Genomic DNA, 17388 nt, shown 5'->3' on the forward strand with positions numbered 1-17388 from the left:
AAAAAAAAAAGTAGAATGGAATAAGCATTGCCAAGAGAGTCACTTAATACAGTCAGGAGGCTATTAAGGAAGTGGGGTATGTGCCCTTGCACATCTTGTGCTTCAGTTCTCAGAGCTGCTATTAACTTGATAACCCTGTTGCCAAACTCAGCTCAAGGCTGAGCCATAAACATCCTGGAACAACTGCTGTGTGGACACATGTGGACCTTACCTTCTCCTTGTACTTTTTCTCTTCCAACCCCCTCCGTTTGCATGTTGGAACTAACCAATCCGTTAACCTAGCTAGCAATCCTTCATTTGCCTGAAAGAATTACATTGTGTGGTTTTTGTCTTTCTAAATCCTGCCTTTCTTTGTTCTCAGAACACCGTTTGGGTTGCTATCTGGAAGTGTCTCCCTGATGGCAATCCTTTTGCTCAAGTAAATGTTTTGTGTTTTTTTCTTCATTGCAGCCTGAACTTTTTCTTGGTTGGCAATTACAATTAGAATGTAAGTCTTTTGAAATCGAATCCAGTGAGTTTTGCCTTATTTATACTTCTCATTGAAGAAAAGGCTGTATCTGTTACTACTCAACTGCTTATAGGATTGCGATGGTATTAGTGATTACATAAAATATTAGACTTGTAAAACACATTGTGCCACATGCTGTGGTAAACATCATTAAGGTTCTCTTATGTGAGAACCCTAAACATCATATCCAGTTCTCTTTGTGTACTAGTGACTAAAGTGCAAAGTTAAGCATTTCATAATCAGTCTGACTAATGGCACCTGAGTAGAGGAGACACCTGTCACTTTAGGACCAAAGTAATTAGTTGATCCAGCCATCTTGTGTGCTGTCTCAGAGATTCCCAAAGTCCAGGTTGAGATGGAGTTTTCATCAGCCTAGAACCTGGAATAATTGCCATAAGCAGAGCACCCCTGTTGACCCATATTGGACATATGTAGTATCAGTGAGAAATAACCCTTTTTCATTTTAAATCATGAGCTAGAGCATAACTTAGTCCAGAAGTTCTCAACTGGAGGTGATTTTACCTCCTGGGAATATTTTTGCAATATCTGAAAACATTTTAAATGGTCACACTTAAAATTTACTAAAATTACCTGTGTCAAATCCATCAGGACATGCTGGAATTTTGTGATGCCACTCCACATTATCAGATCCTCTTATTAAAATATTTCTTGTAAGAATTCCAACTTCTGCCCTTGCTTCAAACAGAGTTCCATCAGGAAGGGGGACAGTGATTCCTAAGTGTGTGTAATTCAGCGGGTGAGTCAGCGTTATGCTTATGCCATCAGCAGACACAAATTCGATGGTCCTTTCTTCATTCTCTCTTTGACTGTGTCTATAAAAATTTTAACAAAAAAATTTCAAAATTAATGTAAATCAACATAACATTGTTTTGGTGTATTTTATGCTATTTAGAACACTTATATCTGTGAATCAGAAAATATTTTTGTCATTCAATATTCTGAAGAGAAATTTGAAGATGGCATTTCATTTTCTTAGGGCAACTAAATAAATTTACAGCAATACAATTTTACTGAAGCCCAGAGAAGCAACATAATATGGCCACAAGCCTAACAAATGGTATTGGTGGGAGTAAGAGTCAACAGACGGACTTTGAAGTAGTATTCTTAACCAGTTGCTTTATAAACTCTCAAATAGGATTTACCAATGAAATGGCAAACTAAAAATGCCATCTTAAATTTTAATTCTAAATTGAGTCACGACCTTAGCATAATTTAGCTGATTCTTATCAGAAATTACTATTTGTTCCCTGATATCCAATTTTGCCATTACCCACAATTTGAACAGTGAAGCAAAAATAAAGCTCCTCTTGGCTCCCTCCCCAATCAGTGTTCTGGTATAATGTAGTTAGCAATATTAGTTTTCTTCCTGTTATGTCTTATTGGCTAAAATATATAATTAAACAGAAACCGAGGGTCATAAACAGTTTCAGTTATAAAATGTCAGACATCTAAAAGGTCATGTTAGTCATCACTCATTCTATAATGATTTCTTTCCCTTTATTCAATCATTCCTAAAAAGTTTGGTCCATGGGAACCACTGCTGAGACGAAAGATAACAAAGAGTTCACTGACTGCTTTCAACCCTATTCTTTAGTGACCACAAACAATCATTTACATTTTTGCATGCATTAATGTATTTGGCTAAAGCTCTAAGTCAGAAGTTTTCAAATGACTTATAATAGCAGAATGCTTTTTCTCAAACAAAATCTTACATGGGAGCCTAACCATAAAAATCAACCAAAATGTTTTATTAATACAGCAGGTCCTCAATAACATCATTTCACTTAATGTCATTTTGCTATGATAAGAGGTCATAGGAACTTACCTCTTGTTTATATCAATTAGCCTATGGTAAAATTCTATTTCCTTGTACATTGTTTTGCTTAAAGCCACAGAAGCTATCGTCTACGTTATGTGAATGCTTACTGTATATATTTATCTTATAGGTTCAAGTTAATAATTTTTCTTATTGTAAATTCAATCAATGAATGAAAACAACACTGATGATCAACACAATGTTAACATCTGGCAAATACATATTTGACTGTTCATGTTTCTTTATTAGAGGTTTCAAATTTAAATGAAATAGTTGTAGACCTTCTGAATCATCCCTCTTTTATGTAGTTAAAAAAAACACACCTTTGTTTACAAATTTAAATTATCAGAACTTGAGGACATCATACCTGTGTCCTGTGCTTGCAACCACAATCTTATCTCCTGGTTTCCATGTTACTGCTTCTTGTAAAATCAGAGTCCTTTCCCCTGCCTGTGCAGTATGAGCCAAACGGGTCCAGACCACAGGGACAGGAAGACCTGGGACCAACATACAAATCAAGTATTTCTAAAAATGTGTTTTCTTGGTTATTGAGAGCTTTTTGCATTTTAATCTTTTCCTGGATTGAATCAACTTGAGGAAAGTTTTTTTTTTAACTTTATCATTTCATACCTTTCTCATAAAAGAAATATGTAGAATTCTTGCTTTATACAAGTAACAATCAGGTTTATTACACATGTATGGGTTCATAATTTAAGAAACATCCTTCTGCACCAATCTATTCCATTTAGAATCATCTTCTTTATATGAATGCAATATAAATGTGGTATGACACTATTGATTAACCAGGCCGAGGCCTGTTATCTTTGTCACTGTTGACAGAAATTGCTTAAATTGATAATCTAGGGACAAATGAAATGTATGAATGTCTGAAAAAATATATATATATATTTTGCAGGGCATTTATGATCATAGTGGGGTATCATGTTCATATATCCTAAATGTATAAAAGAGACAGATTATCCTATATAATAAAAGCCTAATATGCTAAGTGTCCAGTTGACCCATTGACTGTTCAACCAATCAAAGCATAATATGCTAATGATATGCTAAGGCCTCTCAACCGCTCGCTATGATGTGCACTGACCACCTGGGGGCAGACGCTCCAACTGGTAGGTTAGCTTGCTGCTGGGGTCCAGCCAATCAGGACTCAGAGAGATGGGCCAGACACACCCTGGAGCCCTCCCGCAGTCCCTCCTTGGTTGGCCAACCTCCCGTGTCCCTCCCCAGCCCTGATCATGCGCCAGGGGGATCCCTCGGCCTGGCCTTCACCCTCTCATAATCCTGGACCCTTCAGGGGATGTTGGAGAACCGGTTTCAGCCTAATCCCGCAGGCCAGGCCAAGGGACACCACTGGTGCATGAATTCGTGCACCGGGCCTCTAGTTGCAATATAAAATACTTCAATACAGAAAGAACGCACCATGCTTCCTTCAAATAGGTTAACCTAATACCTCAAACATGATCACAATCATTGTTATTTGTTCATAATTTTCCAGAATACAGTTATGCAAAAGTACAATTTTAAATGTATAGTTACAGTTATACAAAAGGACAATTTTAAATGTATAGTTATATTTCAAGAAGAGGCCATAAACAATCAGAATGAACTGTGGTGAGTGCTAAATTAGGCAAAATGTTTTAAGGGAGCATGTGGAAAGGATATAGAAAAGGCCCAAAAGGGCTCCCCAGGGGTGGCCTTGGTTGTCAGTCTTGATCCTATGCAGGGCTGGCCTGGCCCTGGATAAGCAAAGGAAAAGATAAAAGGAAGCAAAAAGGGAATGTGTAAAGACAGGAGAAGCCTGGCAAGTTTTCACTGAAAGAAAGTTATCAGGACCATTATTTTGGGTTCCTAGCAAGTCTCCTCAACCAATTCTGTGAGCCCTTCAGGCCCTTACCATGCAGATCCAGGACTCCCTCGCGCACCGCCAGTGTCTTAGCCCCATACACGGGGAGCTCAGGAGACCGCAGGTGCCCGTGCAAGGTGATGACCGCCTTGTGTTGAAAGGGGGATGCTTCCGTCCCAATCTGCAAGGCATTTCACAAGCTTCATATCCACAATTCCAACCAGTCAAAAGCAATGTCTTCCTTTTCTCCCTTTTCTTTCAAGAATTGATTATTCCGTTGTCAGTATCTTTCTTTCAAAAGATAAACTTTAAATTTTCTAATCGGCCAAATGCACGATGCCAGACCTTTGGAAAGTATGCTGACTGACTTTAGTCATATCTCAGAGCGAATTGTTTTATTGGCTCTATTTTAAATTCTGCTCTATTGTAATATGCTGTTATCTTCTCATTAAAAGTACAAGAACTCTCTGGGAACTTTTCTCCCAGAAAAAGGATTTTATACAAATAACAGAGACCTATACAAAGGTAAACTTGTGAGAGTTTGGTATAACTGTCTATTTTACACACTGTGTTTTTTAAAAGAAAGGGAGATCATGTGGAAGGTCAATGAGGAAAAAAAGGAGACATATGTACTACTATTTGTAATACTTTAAACAATCTGCCTGGAGTTCAATGTCAGCTTCATCAAATATTAGAGTTCCACCTAGGAGTCATACAATTTTGAAATATATCACAAAGGAAATTAATATTAAAAGCTATTTATTCAATTATATGTTAAATTTTAATTTCTTATTCTTATTTGCTCTCACTCTGCATGTCACTTCACTCCCGCTCTTTGGCAACATAAAATATAAAACTTCAGACAACACCCAGGAAGTGGTAGAAAATCAAATTCCAGGGCAGATTTTTCTCTTGATCATTGGTTATTTTAAATGTTATTTAATAGTCAGCCACATGAATTCTAGTTCTACAAACATAGGGCTACAAAATATCAATTAAGAATTAAAATAATTAAAATGAAAGAAAAGCATTTTTATAGAAACTATTATAATGCTAAATTAACTGAATTTTTATCCAATAATTTGCACTAGTAACATGTATATCCTGAATAGCGCTATTAAAGATAGTACCACAATACATTTTTTATAGAACTAATATAAATTTGTGGACAGAAAACTTGTCCAAGGGTTCAATAGCTAATAACTTCAGACAACTAAAGCACTGCTGCTATCCCAGAAGTTAAAACTAAAACAAAGTAACAAAGGTCTTTGTTATTAATCCTCACCCATCATTATTTTTCCATTGATTTTTAGAAGGAGTAGAAGGGGGTGGGAGAGACGGAGAGACAGAGAGACAAACATTGATGTGAGAGAGACATATCAATTGGTTGCCTTCTGCATACCCTGACCAGAGCAGGGGATCGTGCCTGCAACCAAGGTACATGCTCTTGACCGAAATTGAACCCAGGACCCTTCAGTCCTCAGGGCGAAGCTCTATCCACTGAGCCAAATGGACTAAGGCCACAAAGGTCTTTGAGCAGCTAAAACCACATGGCAAAATGTATACACTAAAGCCCAGAGCATTTTACTCTTGCCGACAATTGCTTCTTTTACATGCAATTGTAACAGTTCTGGCTATTTACTTTCCCGTAGCTAAAACAGAATACCAAGAAGCAGAGAGAACTCCAGGTAACAAAGCCGGTTCAAAGGTGTAGGTAAGAATCACAACCTGGCACCCAAGGGCAGTCAGGGGTCATTTAATATAAGTTTCTATGGTTTTAAAACCTCTGGGACCCACAAAACCAGTGTTTTTCTAAATGGGAAATACCTCTGACTGTTGTGCTCCACTGCAAGGGTATAGGCATGCACACATGTGCACACGCACACACACATACACACACAGTTACTGAACAAAAGTTTCTTAAAATAATTCTATGGTTTTCAAACCTCTGGGACCCATGAAATCAGTGTTTTTCTAAATGGGAAATACCTCTGACTGTTGTGCTCCACTGCAAGGGTATAGGCATGCACACATGTGCACACGCACACACACATACACACACAGTTACTGAACAAAAGTTTCTTAAAATAACGCTGCAAGAGTATAGGCATGCACACGTGTGCACACGCACACACACACACAGTTACTGAACAAAAGTTTCTTAAAATAACATTTAGCTTTAAAAGATGCTTACTCATATGAATGCAATATATTCTGATATTTTCTATTGTATTTCATCAAAACATTCTGGTTGCAATACACTAAATAGTTCCATACCACAAGTGGACTGTGATACTCAATTTAAAGAACTCAGTACTGCACTCCACATAAAAACATGATATGACTATGGATGTTTATAATAATGAGTTTGGGTTCAATTAACTACAGAAATATTCCAATTTTCAGAAATTTACCCTGAATAAGCAACATTTTCAGAACAGGGGTGTTTTGATCCAGCAAAACTGTCTGTCCTTTCGGAATGACGACCAGCGACCCTTCCTCCGGAGGAGGCTCCCCTCCCCACGTGCAGTTGGAGGACCAAGCATCGACATACAGGAAGTCAGCCTTCTCCTGCAACGGAACACGGGAGACTCGTCAATGTGGAGGTTTTATCAGAATTCTTCATACAACTTCTGAAAAAAGAACAAACTGAAAATGATAAACATTTTCATTAATAATAAGTATAACCTGCTTTGAGTATTTTATAATTGCCTATTGGTTGATTTCACAGTAATAATAAAGTAACAAAAATCATTACTGATTACCCCACATTTAAATTAAATAATAAAATAATTGGAAACAATAAAATTTTAGTAATAAGCAAAAAACCCAAACCAAAAACACATAACCATATGATAGCCATAGCTCAGTTCTTTTTTGGAGACATTAACAAAGTAAAAAGTTCATTGCCAATCACCTCACGTCCGAGAGGCTAGTTTTCCTATCGCTGTGGTTACAACACCCAGCAGCATTCTCACCCGTTTGGCCATCCCCATGCTTCCCACGGTGACGCGCACGGGAGCCCACCCTGAAGGAGTGTGGGCATTTGTCATGCAGATGATACATGTCTCATTGGAATACTCAACATCACATTTGGTTTCAGCTATGGTGACGTGAACATCCTGTGTATTTTCACTGTAAAGAAAAAAGGGGGGGATATAAAATATTGATTTTTTTTCAAATTTCTAGGTCACATACGCATTATTGCGAAACTAATGATCTCACCCTATGATCCATCAAAGTAACAGATTGAAACATTTTTCAGTAGTAAGACTTCAAAATATTTTTTTTCAGAAAAAAGGAAAAACACACACCAAAAAGGTGAGGAATTATAACTGTACAACCTAGAAGGTATTCTAGTGCTGGAGAAAAAACTACCTAGGTTCAAGTTATTGAGATATTCTATGTGGGTCTCTGAGCAGGCGCCTTGTTAGAGATGTTCAGGGATCATTTTGTCTATGTGACATTTTCACCACATTCACAGACTTCAGAACTTCATCTCCATGTAAAATTTCTTTCTGTGATCTGAAGGAGCTGGCATTTTGAAGTCAGCCTTATTCAGTTAAATGATGAAGCAGTACATACATTTGTGCTAAATAATGAATATCTTTTAGGAAAAGAGAATCTGGCCCATTACAATGAAAAGGTCTTAAAGCATGAAGTTATGTTTCATGGAAGCTGATCATGGTTGGACATGAGGTACTAGGGAAAGTGCAAGAAGGTGATTTATACTTGTGACGTTACTAGGATTTGGGGCAAGTTATTTAACCTTTGTAATCTTAGTCTCTTAACCACAGATGGGATAAAAGATCTAACAAGGGAAGTTGCAGTGGGGTAGAAGGTGCCTGGCACAGATGAAGTACTCAGTAAATGTTAGCTTTTAGTACCATGATGTGCCTCAAGCATCACTCTCGAGCAGTTGGGTACACTTTACTTGACTGTATTTAAGCACTGTCCTGGCCTATGAGGAAGCAGGCAGGGTGGCTTGAGTCTGGAAACAGGCGTTGATGTTTGTGCAGTGAAGACAGTACCTGAAGCCTGATCCCATGACTGTAAGTCTGGTGCCCCCTGCTGTACTGCCTCTCTCGGGAGTTATTTTGGTGATGAGCGGAGTCAGTGACATGGTGTACGTGAAAGGAGCTGTGGACCGTGACAAATCCTTCCCATTGACCACACTCACTTCACAGGCTTGCTCAGGTCCCCTGCCTATGAGAAGAGAATGGAATTGAATACAATTCTGCCTTCAGGCCCTATTCATTTATCCAAACCCCAAACATTTTCTTTTTATTATTTTTAAAATTTAAATAGTATTTTTCAATTACAGTTTACAATCAATACTATTTTGTATTCATTTCAGGTGTACAGCATAGTGGTTAGACAATCACATACTTTAGGAAGTGTTCCCCTGATATTTCCAGTGCTCAACCAGCACCAAACATAGTTAATACAATGTTATTGATTATATTCCCTGTGCTGCACTTTGCATCTCTGCAACTATTCTGCAACTACCAATTTGTACTTATTAATCCCTTCAACTGTTTCACCCACCTTGTACCCCACTACCCCTCTGGTGACCATCAGTCTGTTTTCTGTATCTATGAGTTTGCTTTAATTTTGTTTGTTCATTTATTTTGTTCTTTAGGTTCCACATATAAATGAAATCATATGGTATTTGTCTTTTACTGTCTGGCTTATCTCACTTTGCATAATACATTCCAAGTCCATCCATGCTATTACAAATGTTAAGATCTCAGTCTTTTTAATGGTCAAGTACTATTCCGTTGTATATATGCACCACTGTGGGTTTTTATTATCCACTTGTCTATTGATAGGCACATTGGTTGCAATAGCACATTGGCTATTGTAAACAACACTACAATGAAACATAGGAGTGCATGTATTCTTTCAAATTAATGTCTTGGGTTTCTTCAGATATATACCCAGAAGTATAATCACTGGGTCATAAGGCATTTTCATTTCTAATTTTTGAGGAACCGTCATACTGTTTTCCAGGGTGGCTGTACCCTTCTGCATTCCTACCAACAGTGCACAAGGGTTCCCATGGAGTGCACGTATTCTTTCCAATGAATGTCTTGGGTTTCTTCAGATATATGCCCAGAAGTGTAATTGCTGGGTCACAAAGCATTACATTTCTAATTCTTGAGGAACCATCATACTGTTTTCCAGGATGGCTGTGCCATTCTGCATTCCTACCAACAGTGCACAAGGGTTCCCATTTTTTCCACATCCTTGCCAACACCTTGGATTTATTGATGATAGCCATTCTGAATCAAACATTTGCAATAGCATCTTCCTTTTCCCCAAATCACTCTCACAGGCTATGTGTGAAGTAATAAATATCTCCAGCAATTGCCAAAAACATCCCAAGGTTCACACACATAGCAAAGGGAGAAGCCGTCAGGCCCTCCCTCAGAGCAGCTCATTGGGGACAGCTCTACAAACCTGCCTGTTTAGTGTTCCAGTCTTAGAGGAGCCAACGTGGCAAATCAGAAAAACTGCTAAGGGCAGGCACTCTGACAACAGCAAGGAGAGAGAGCTGAAGGCAAGGTGAGAGACAGAAAAACGACAGAAACCCAATCCAAAAACGTAAGAAGAAGAGCTTGTGTTAAGACAAGCATTCTGAAGACCTTGCTAAATCTCGACAGCATTGCATTGAAAAAATTCAGGATACAAACTCTGATGTTGAAATGATAAATAAGCCCAGTCACCAAAATGTTACATTTTCTTCAATATTCTTTGTTTAAGAATTCAGAGAAAGATAACAAAATGTTTAGAAAAGCTTCATCAAATTTTGTTAATGTTTAAAAAATGTTAGCACATAAAACATATACTTTATTCTAGAATACTTCCTTTGGTTCCTCTTACATTTTGTTAGATAATTTAAAATTGTTGTGTATGTAAAATACTGGGTGTTTAAACTTTACAATAACCCATTGAATTGGGGTTAATAATATCTCCATTTAATTGATGAACAAACGGAAGCAGAGAGAAGTGGAGTTACTTAGCTAAGGTAACACAGTAAGTGGCAAACTGAGATGTTGGGGGCTCCTCAGAGTCCAGTTCCTAACTGCTAACTAAAGTTTTAAGAAAGAGTCATATTAGCAAATTACAGAACATGTTTCAGGTATCATTCCATCCACTTTACATACATTAACTTATTAAACCTCACAATAATCCTATAAAGTAAGCTAATGTGTTGGTCTCACTTCACAGACGAAGACACTGAGGCAGCATGAGGATGAATAACTTGCTCAAAGACACTTGGGTTTGCCTCTTGGCAACGCAGTACAAGAGTTCACACTCATAACCATTACACTGTCTCATCTTCTCACTTTACAGACGAAGAAACTGAGGCAGCATGAGGCTGAATAACTTGCTCAAAGACACAGCTTGGGTTTGCCTCTTGGCAACGCAGTATAAGAGTTCACACTCATAACCATTACACTGTCTCATCTTCAAGGGAAATCTAGTACTCCAGTGGGAACGAAACATGTCTTCTCCATTTGGCCAGCTTATTAAACCAAGAGCCATAGGCGATAAACTGAAATACTGCAATTTATGATAAACAATTCAATTAACCCAAATGATATGAATCTTGAAACACATAAATGTCAATAAAATTCTGAAGAAATTGCTTAAAATCAGGACAGTTATAAAGATGATTCAATTGCCCCAAAGACACAAAAACTAGGAGAAAAAAGAAACCCAGTCTCTGATCTTTATAAAATTAAGCATTTCTCAAAGACTGCCATTCTTTTTTCTGACAACTTACCATTATTAGGTGGAATTTTACATAACAATGTTGTGTAATCAGATTTAAGCCTATCGAGTGATTCAACTGCCCCAAAGACACAAAAACTTGGAAAAAAGAAACCCAGTCTCTGATCTTCATAAAATTAAGCATTTCTCAAAAACTGCCATTCTTTTTCCTGACAACTTACCATTATAAGGTGGAATTTCACATAACAATGTTGTGTAATCAGATTTAAGCCTATCGACTGCACATTCTGAGCCACACACTAATATTTCGGAATTTTGTGGATTAAACCCGGTGCCTGTCACAGTCATGGTCTGACCACCACCGAAGCTCCCTAGTGAAGACAAAACAGGGAAAAACAAAGCTGGTGAAAAGGAAACCTCTTCTATTATATGTATATATTTAACCTTAGTTTAACATCTGAAATAGAACTGATATTAAAGATTTTCATAAGTGAAATTATATTTATAATATAGTCTATTAATGCAATAGAATCTCTTTCTATTGAAATGTTTTAAATCTTCACTGAGTAAATGTCACATCTGGTCATTTATTTAAACTACTGAAAACGAAAATCTTTTTAAAAGAGATGTCACAAAGAATTTCAGAGCAATAAACACATGCATGTAAAATTACTATTTTAATTAAGAACACATTGTTTATACTTTCATAAGGTTTTTGAACAACTAAAATAATTTTTAATAGAATATTTATGTAAATAGTTACAGGCCAGTGATATCTAAATATGATTTTAAAAGAAATTTCCACATGTAACCTGGCCATTTTCATTAGGGTTAACTTTTAAATAAGTTATATAGCACTAGGAGAAATATAGGCATTAAACTGATATTTTGAAATGACTGATGCCTTTGCATGCTTATTTATTTTATGCATAAACAAATATATTTTTAATGTGTTAAAAGAACTACACATTTTTGAAGAGTGTTTTTCCCCCTAAATAAGGCATTTACTGAAATAATATAAAATATTTGTAGGTTTCGCACACTCATGACTACCTTGGGTTGGCTGAATATTGTGAATGGTAAGTGGGTACTCAAATACAAGTGTGGACACAGCAGAGCCTTTTGTCTCATGATGCATCATAACAGGAAACGTGCCACCAGCGTGATCTCCAACGATGCATTGCAATACACTGTCATTGACCATGGTTACATTACACTGAATATTATTTATAACCACCGAAATTTCCAAGATATCAATACCAAAATTTGATCCAGTGATCTCAATTTTGGTTCCTGGTGGACCTTCAAGAAGAAAAGCAAACAATATAAATAAATTTAAATTCTAATACACATCTATTTAAAAATATCTATTTACTTCCATAAAGAAAAATAATATCCAGTATTTAAAAATGGATATAAATATCAACAAAACATGTGTGTCTTATACATTACAGTTTGTGGGATATTAACTATAAGCTATGACTACATTCATTAATTTCCAGCCCCTTCTGTCCATTCTACTGAGTTGTAAGTTACGAATTCAGGATAGTGGAGAAGAAAGGACAAGAGAAGATAGATCTAGAGTTAGGAAGTATGAATGTCTAAGCAGGAGTGGGGGGTATATTTTGTTTTCATTTTTGATACTTTCCAGCTATTAGAAATTCTTTGAGGATAAATGGTAAATTAATTTAAAGACTTGTAGATGAAGGTTGATCCCTTGAATAAATGCACACAGAACAAAGTGCTTCAATCCCTCTGTTCCCTTGCCCCTCCTTTCGACAAAAATGCATTGAAGACATTAAACACGTGGAATTTTTCATAGGTCATCCAGATGACCTACATACCTAAGTATTAAGTGAGTAGATATTAAATAACATAAGTTGTTACAATGCAGAATCACCAAGTAGTAGTTTGATTTTAATTAAAATGGTAATAGTAAAAATAATCATATAATTGACCATAGTAAAGATCACTGAAATATATATTGTCATTTTAAAGACCACTAATAATAATAGCCCTAGCCAGTGTGGCTCAGTGGATAAGAGTGTCAGCCTACAGACTGAAGGGTTCCAGGCTTGATTCCGGTCAAAGGCACATACCTCAGTTGTGGGCTCGATCCCCAGTAGGGGGCGTGCAGGAGGCAGCCAATCAATGATTCTCTCTCATCATTGATGTTTCTATCTCTCTCTCCCTCTCCCTTCCTCTCTGAAATCAATAAAAATATATAAAAAAAAAATAAAGGCCACTAATATTAATGAGATCTTAAAAATACTTTAAAGATATAAACTAAACAATGTTATTAGGGTCTTAAATTTTTAATTTTGTCTGGTATTTTCACCTTTCAAATGGAAGTGTTGTTCTAAGTGTGACCTATTGCCTTGTCTTTTTAGAAAATAAAACAGCTCAATTGCACTTCCTACAAGTCTTATGTCTTCAAATAAATTGTTTTGAAGGAGACATTCAAAGAGAGATGAAACATAAATGGTTCGTGGAAATAAGGCACATATGCCAATATCTAGTTCATTTGCAATGACTACAAATATATAGGGAAAGAGTGTCACGGCTTACCCAGACTTGACACTTTGCTGGAAATACAAACTAAAAAACACTTTGTAACGGATAACACTTAATGAGTTATTTATTAAAGGGACCATTCTAAATTCTATCATATCAATGGCATGTAGTTTCATCAGTAGAAAGTAAAAGAACCAATATTTGAACCTAGGCACCAAGACCACATTCTCACCCATGATACTATGGCTGCCTCTCCAGAATTTATTACATAGATGATAAGCATTCCAACAGTTTGAAGAGGATCAGAAATAGCATAACATAAAGACAAAGGATCAAGAAGACATCTCAATCTATATTAGCTTAGGAAAAATGAATCACGCTAAATTAAGAAAATCTATATTTTATATTAGTTTCTTAACTGATGATCTAATTACCTCTTTGAAAGGATTCTGTTGTGTTAATAAGTTAATCAATTTTAGTTTCATAGTAACAAGGCATTCCAAAAAATTCTCTATGTTGTTTTGATCAACTTCTTGTGAACTGAACAGGTGTTTCCTGTGCCATATCAATCAACTTTAGTGACATAAATGAATTACCAATTTTAGTCCATAGCTATCTATCTATTTCTCTTTCATTTTGAAATTTGGGTCAAGTTAATGATGATTTTGTTTCAGAATAGAAGTTGGAATTTGACTAAAAATTTTATCCCAAGAATGTGCAAAAAATAATCACAAAATAGAGACTACACAGAACTTGAATTCCATGTATTAACTGGCCTAAACAGGGTTTTCTAAAAATATATCTTAATAATCCTTTATAAACATTATTCCAAATCTATGCTAATAAGTATTAGCAAGAATATATCAAGACAATAAAAAGGTAGGTATTGGGATACCTGTGCTTGGAACAATCTCTCTGAGGAGTGGCGTATCCTCCCAGGCATACGTAAACGACAGTGGTGGGTAAGCGACTGCGTTAACAAAGATCTTCACATTGACCCGTCCAGCTGCTCCTGCTGGGGTGCGGCAGTAGACTTCACTGGTGTTGACAGAAATAATCTGACAAGATTCATCCCCAACAGTGACAGTGGTTTTGCCTGGATAGAAGCCATTTCCTGTGATCACCAAAGTCGTTCCACCACCAATGCTTCCAGAAGCCGGCCTGACAGATGCCACTGCGGGGCTGCTAACACTCAGGTTTCCCAGGGCCAGGCCCTTACTTCCCACCACAACACTAACAGGATGAAGTCCAGCCGGGAGAGGAGTCACAAGAACAGTGATGTTATTATCAGTGACATCTACAGCTCTGAACTGTTGGTTACCAATGAAAACAGCAATGTCCTCTAAGATAGTGCCCAAACCTTCTCCTTCAATAAGGGCTTTTACAGATCCCGTGATAGAATTTGGGGAGATGCTTGTGATAAAAGCAGCGATGCTTTCTGAGTAGGAAAAGCTGCAGTTCCCCTGACACTGGGCAGGCACTCCATGGATTAGAAGCTGTATTGTCACAAGCTGGTGGGGAGCAGGAGATGTTTCACATTCAATGGTTGTATAATTCACTGATAGAACTTCACATGGAAAACGGCCCATACGGACCTCGACAGCTGCAGAAGAAACTGAGAATCCAGAGCCTTTTATGGTCACTTTTGTCATTCCTGTAGTTGATCCTGCATTTGGCAACACCATATCGATGTTTGGCAAAAGTACAAATCGCCTATCGAATTCATTGGGCAGGGTGTTGATAGCAATGCCCAGGTTGTAGACAGTTAGAGTGACAATTTCCCTGATGCCAACATCCATTGAGTTTTGAGGGTCAATATGACATACAATGGAATTGGCAGTACTTTCTTCTACAACACAGGGATAGCTACCAATTGTAACCTGAAAATAAAATGAATATGAAAATAGGTCAATACACTTCTCTATTACAAAGTTAAATTTTGTATTACCAGCAACTTCAGTTTTAAAAATTACTGAAGTGCACATTTTTATGCATAAAGTTGATTTGGGGGACTGATTAAGGCATATCTTGGATTAATCTTAAAACTAAATTATGATTGTCCATAAATGGCCACAGCTAGGTTTTCATAATAGTCAAAAAGGTGAATACAATTCAAATATCCATGAACTCATGAAAGGATAAATAAAATGTGTATGTCAGACAATAGAATATTATTCAGCCATAAAAATGAAATGAAGTTCTGATACGTGGTACAACATGGATGAACCTTGAAAATGATATGCTTAGTGAATAAAGCTGGTCACAAATGACATATTGTATGATTCTATTTATAAGAAATGACCAGAATAGGAAACCCAGAGAAACAGAAATTAGATTAGTGGTTGTTTAGGGCAGGGAGGTATCGAGGGGTTTGAGTAATGTTTAAGGCAGGGGTGGGGAACGTCCCATATAAGGCCCACAACATCATTTGGTCTGGCCTTGACAAGGCATTAGGGGTGAGTTAATTAAATGTTTGACCAAATACATCACCCTAATTTTTAAGTTATGGCCCTTAAATGATGTTATAAATATCCAAATGGCCCTTGGCAGAAGAAAGGTTCCCCACCGCTGGTAAAGGTGTAGGGTTCCTTTGGGGTAATAAAATGTTCTAAAATTGATTGGGGTGATAGATATGTAACGACTATACTAAAAGCGATTGAAATGTGCACTTTAAATGGGTCAATTGTACAGTATGTGCATTGTATCACAATAAAGCTGTTAGAAGTTAAATTATGAGGTTATAGACAAAATATCTTCCTTTTATTGAGTATATAAAAGTAAAATGGAGAGCTTTATATAATCTTACCTTATTAGCACATGTCAGATTACTGAAGCCATGTCCAGTAATCGTTACCAGTTCATTTACTGTTCCGGTAGATGGACTAATGTTGCTGATAGATGGTGAAAAACAACTTGAAAGCTCAAAGAGCAATTTATCTGAATTTTTAACCCCGGTATTGTTCAGGCCACACAGGGGTTCTGTTGCTAGGCAGCCTGTCACAGAGCTTCCCACGTGCAAATTCACAGGTTCTCCTTTAGACAAAAGAACTGCCTGTAAGTCATGGATAATATTCTAAAGTAAGAGCTGTTTTCAAATTTCATTACTCTTTATTTTGACCATGGTGGTTTATATTCTAGTAAACCCCCTTTAAAAAAAAAAAAGACAAGAGGGGTCCCAGGCAGTACAAAGTTAAAAGAAAGACCTGGACAAAGACGATACAGTAAAGAGTGAATATAAAACTAACTTATTCTTCAATTTGTCTAAGGCCAGATCCCAAGGGGAAAATAAAAAAAATAACATCATTTCATAGTTTAATGTATTTTGGGGCATGTACAGAATATCAGAACTTTTTAATATTATATCTTATTTGAGGCACACAGGATTCAGGGAGAATGGCAAGACAACATTAATATGATCCTTATTAATAGAATAAACTCCAGCCTCAAAGTAGTCCAGACCTATTCCAGGTCCTGTGGCTAGTAAGAGACAGAAGCAGGATTGGACCCAGTCAACTGCATCCTATTCCAGAAAGATTAAATATGCCCGGGTCACCAGAGTCACAGGGTGTCCATCTTTAGCTCTTACCCTGAGCGTATGTGGCTTCGGTGCTGCCCACAGACAGGTGCAGGGGAATGTGCCTGCTTTCAGCTGGTAGAACGTTAATGACTCCTTGGAGAACAATGGAGTGGGCCTCATCAACATACCCACTGCTATAATAATGGATTCCAGGTGAAGTAAATTGGTAAGAAAATGAACCTGCCATAATATAAATTTGTACATAATAAATACAAGCAATTGATGCATCTTTGAAAAGAAATTTGTTCAAATTCACATGCAGATGACGTTTCTTATGTTTCATATATTCAACAGAACGTAAGTGGTAAGGAAACGAGTCAGTGGCTATAAAGAGCTATTGTGTATAA

At 37.0% G+C, this 17388-nt stretch overlaps 1 protein-coding gene across 1 annotated transcript in view; it reads right to left on the reverse strand.

Moving 5' to 3' along the window:
* The window catches only part of PKHD1L1 (polycystic kidney and hepatic disease 1 (autosomal recessive)-like 1), a gene marked incomplete at its 5' end in the record, with an annotated part of 151153 nt that overhangs the window by 56020 nt on the left and 77745 nt on the right, over positions 1-17388 (reverse strand). Inside the window, 10 exon segments of the mRNA XM_014541975.1 lie at positions 1100-1341; positions 2713-2842; positions 4261-4409; positions 4858-4912; positions 6624-6780; positions 7188-7344; positions 8241-8415; positions 11172-11321; positions 12004-12252; positions 14360-15344. Coding sequence (XP_014397461.1) covers positions 1100-1341; positions 2713-2842; positions 4261-4409; positions 4858-4912; positions 6624-6780; positions 7188-7344; positions 8241-8415; positions 11172-11321; positions 12004-12252; positions 14360-15344 — 2449 coding nt within the window.

This window comes from Myotis brandtii, unplaced genomic scaffold (genome assembly GCF_000412655.1).
Source record: "Myotis brandtii unplaced genomic scaffold, ASM41265v1 scaffold285, whole genome shotgun sequence".
Lineage (NCBI taxonomy): Eukaryota > Metazoa > Chordata > Mammalia > Chiroptera > Vespertilionidae > Myotis > Myotis brandtii.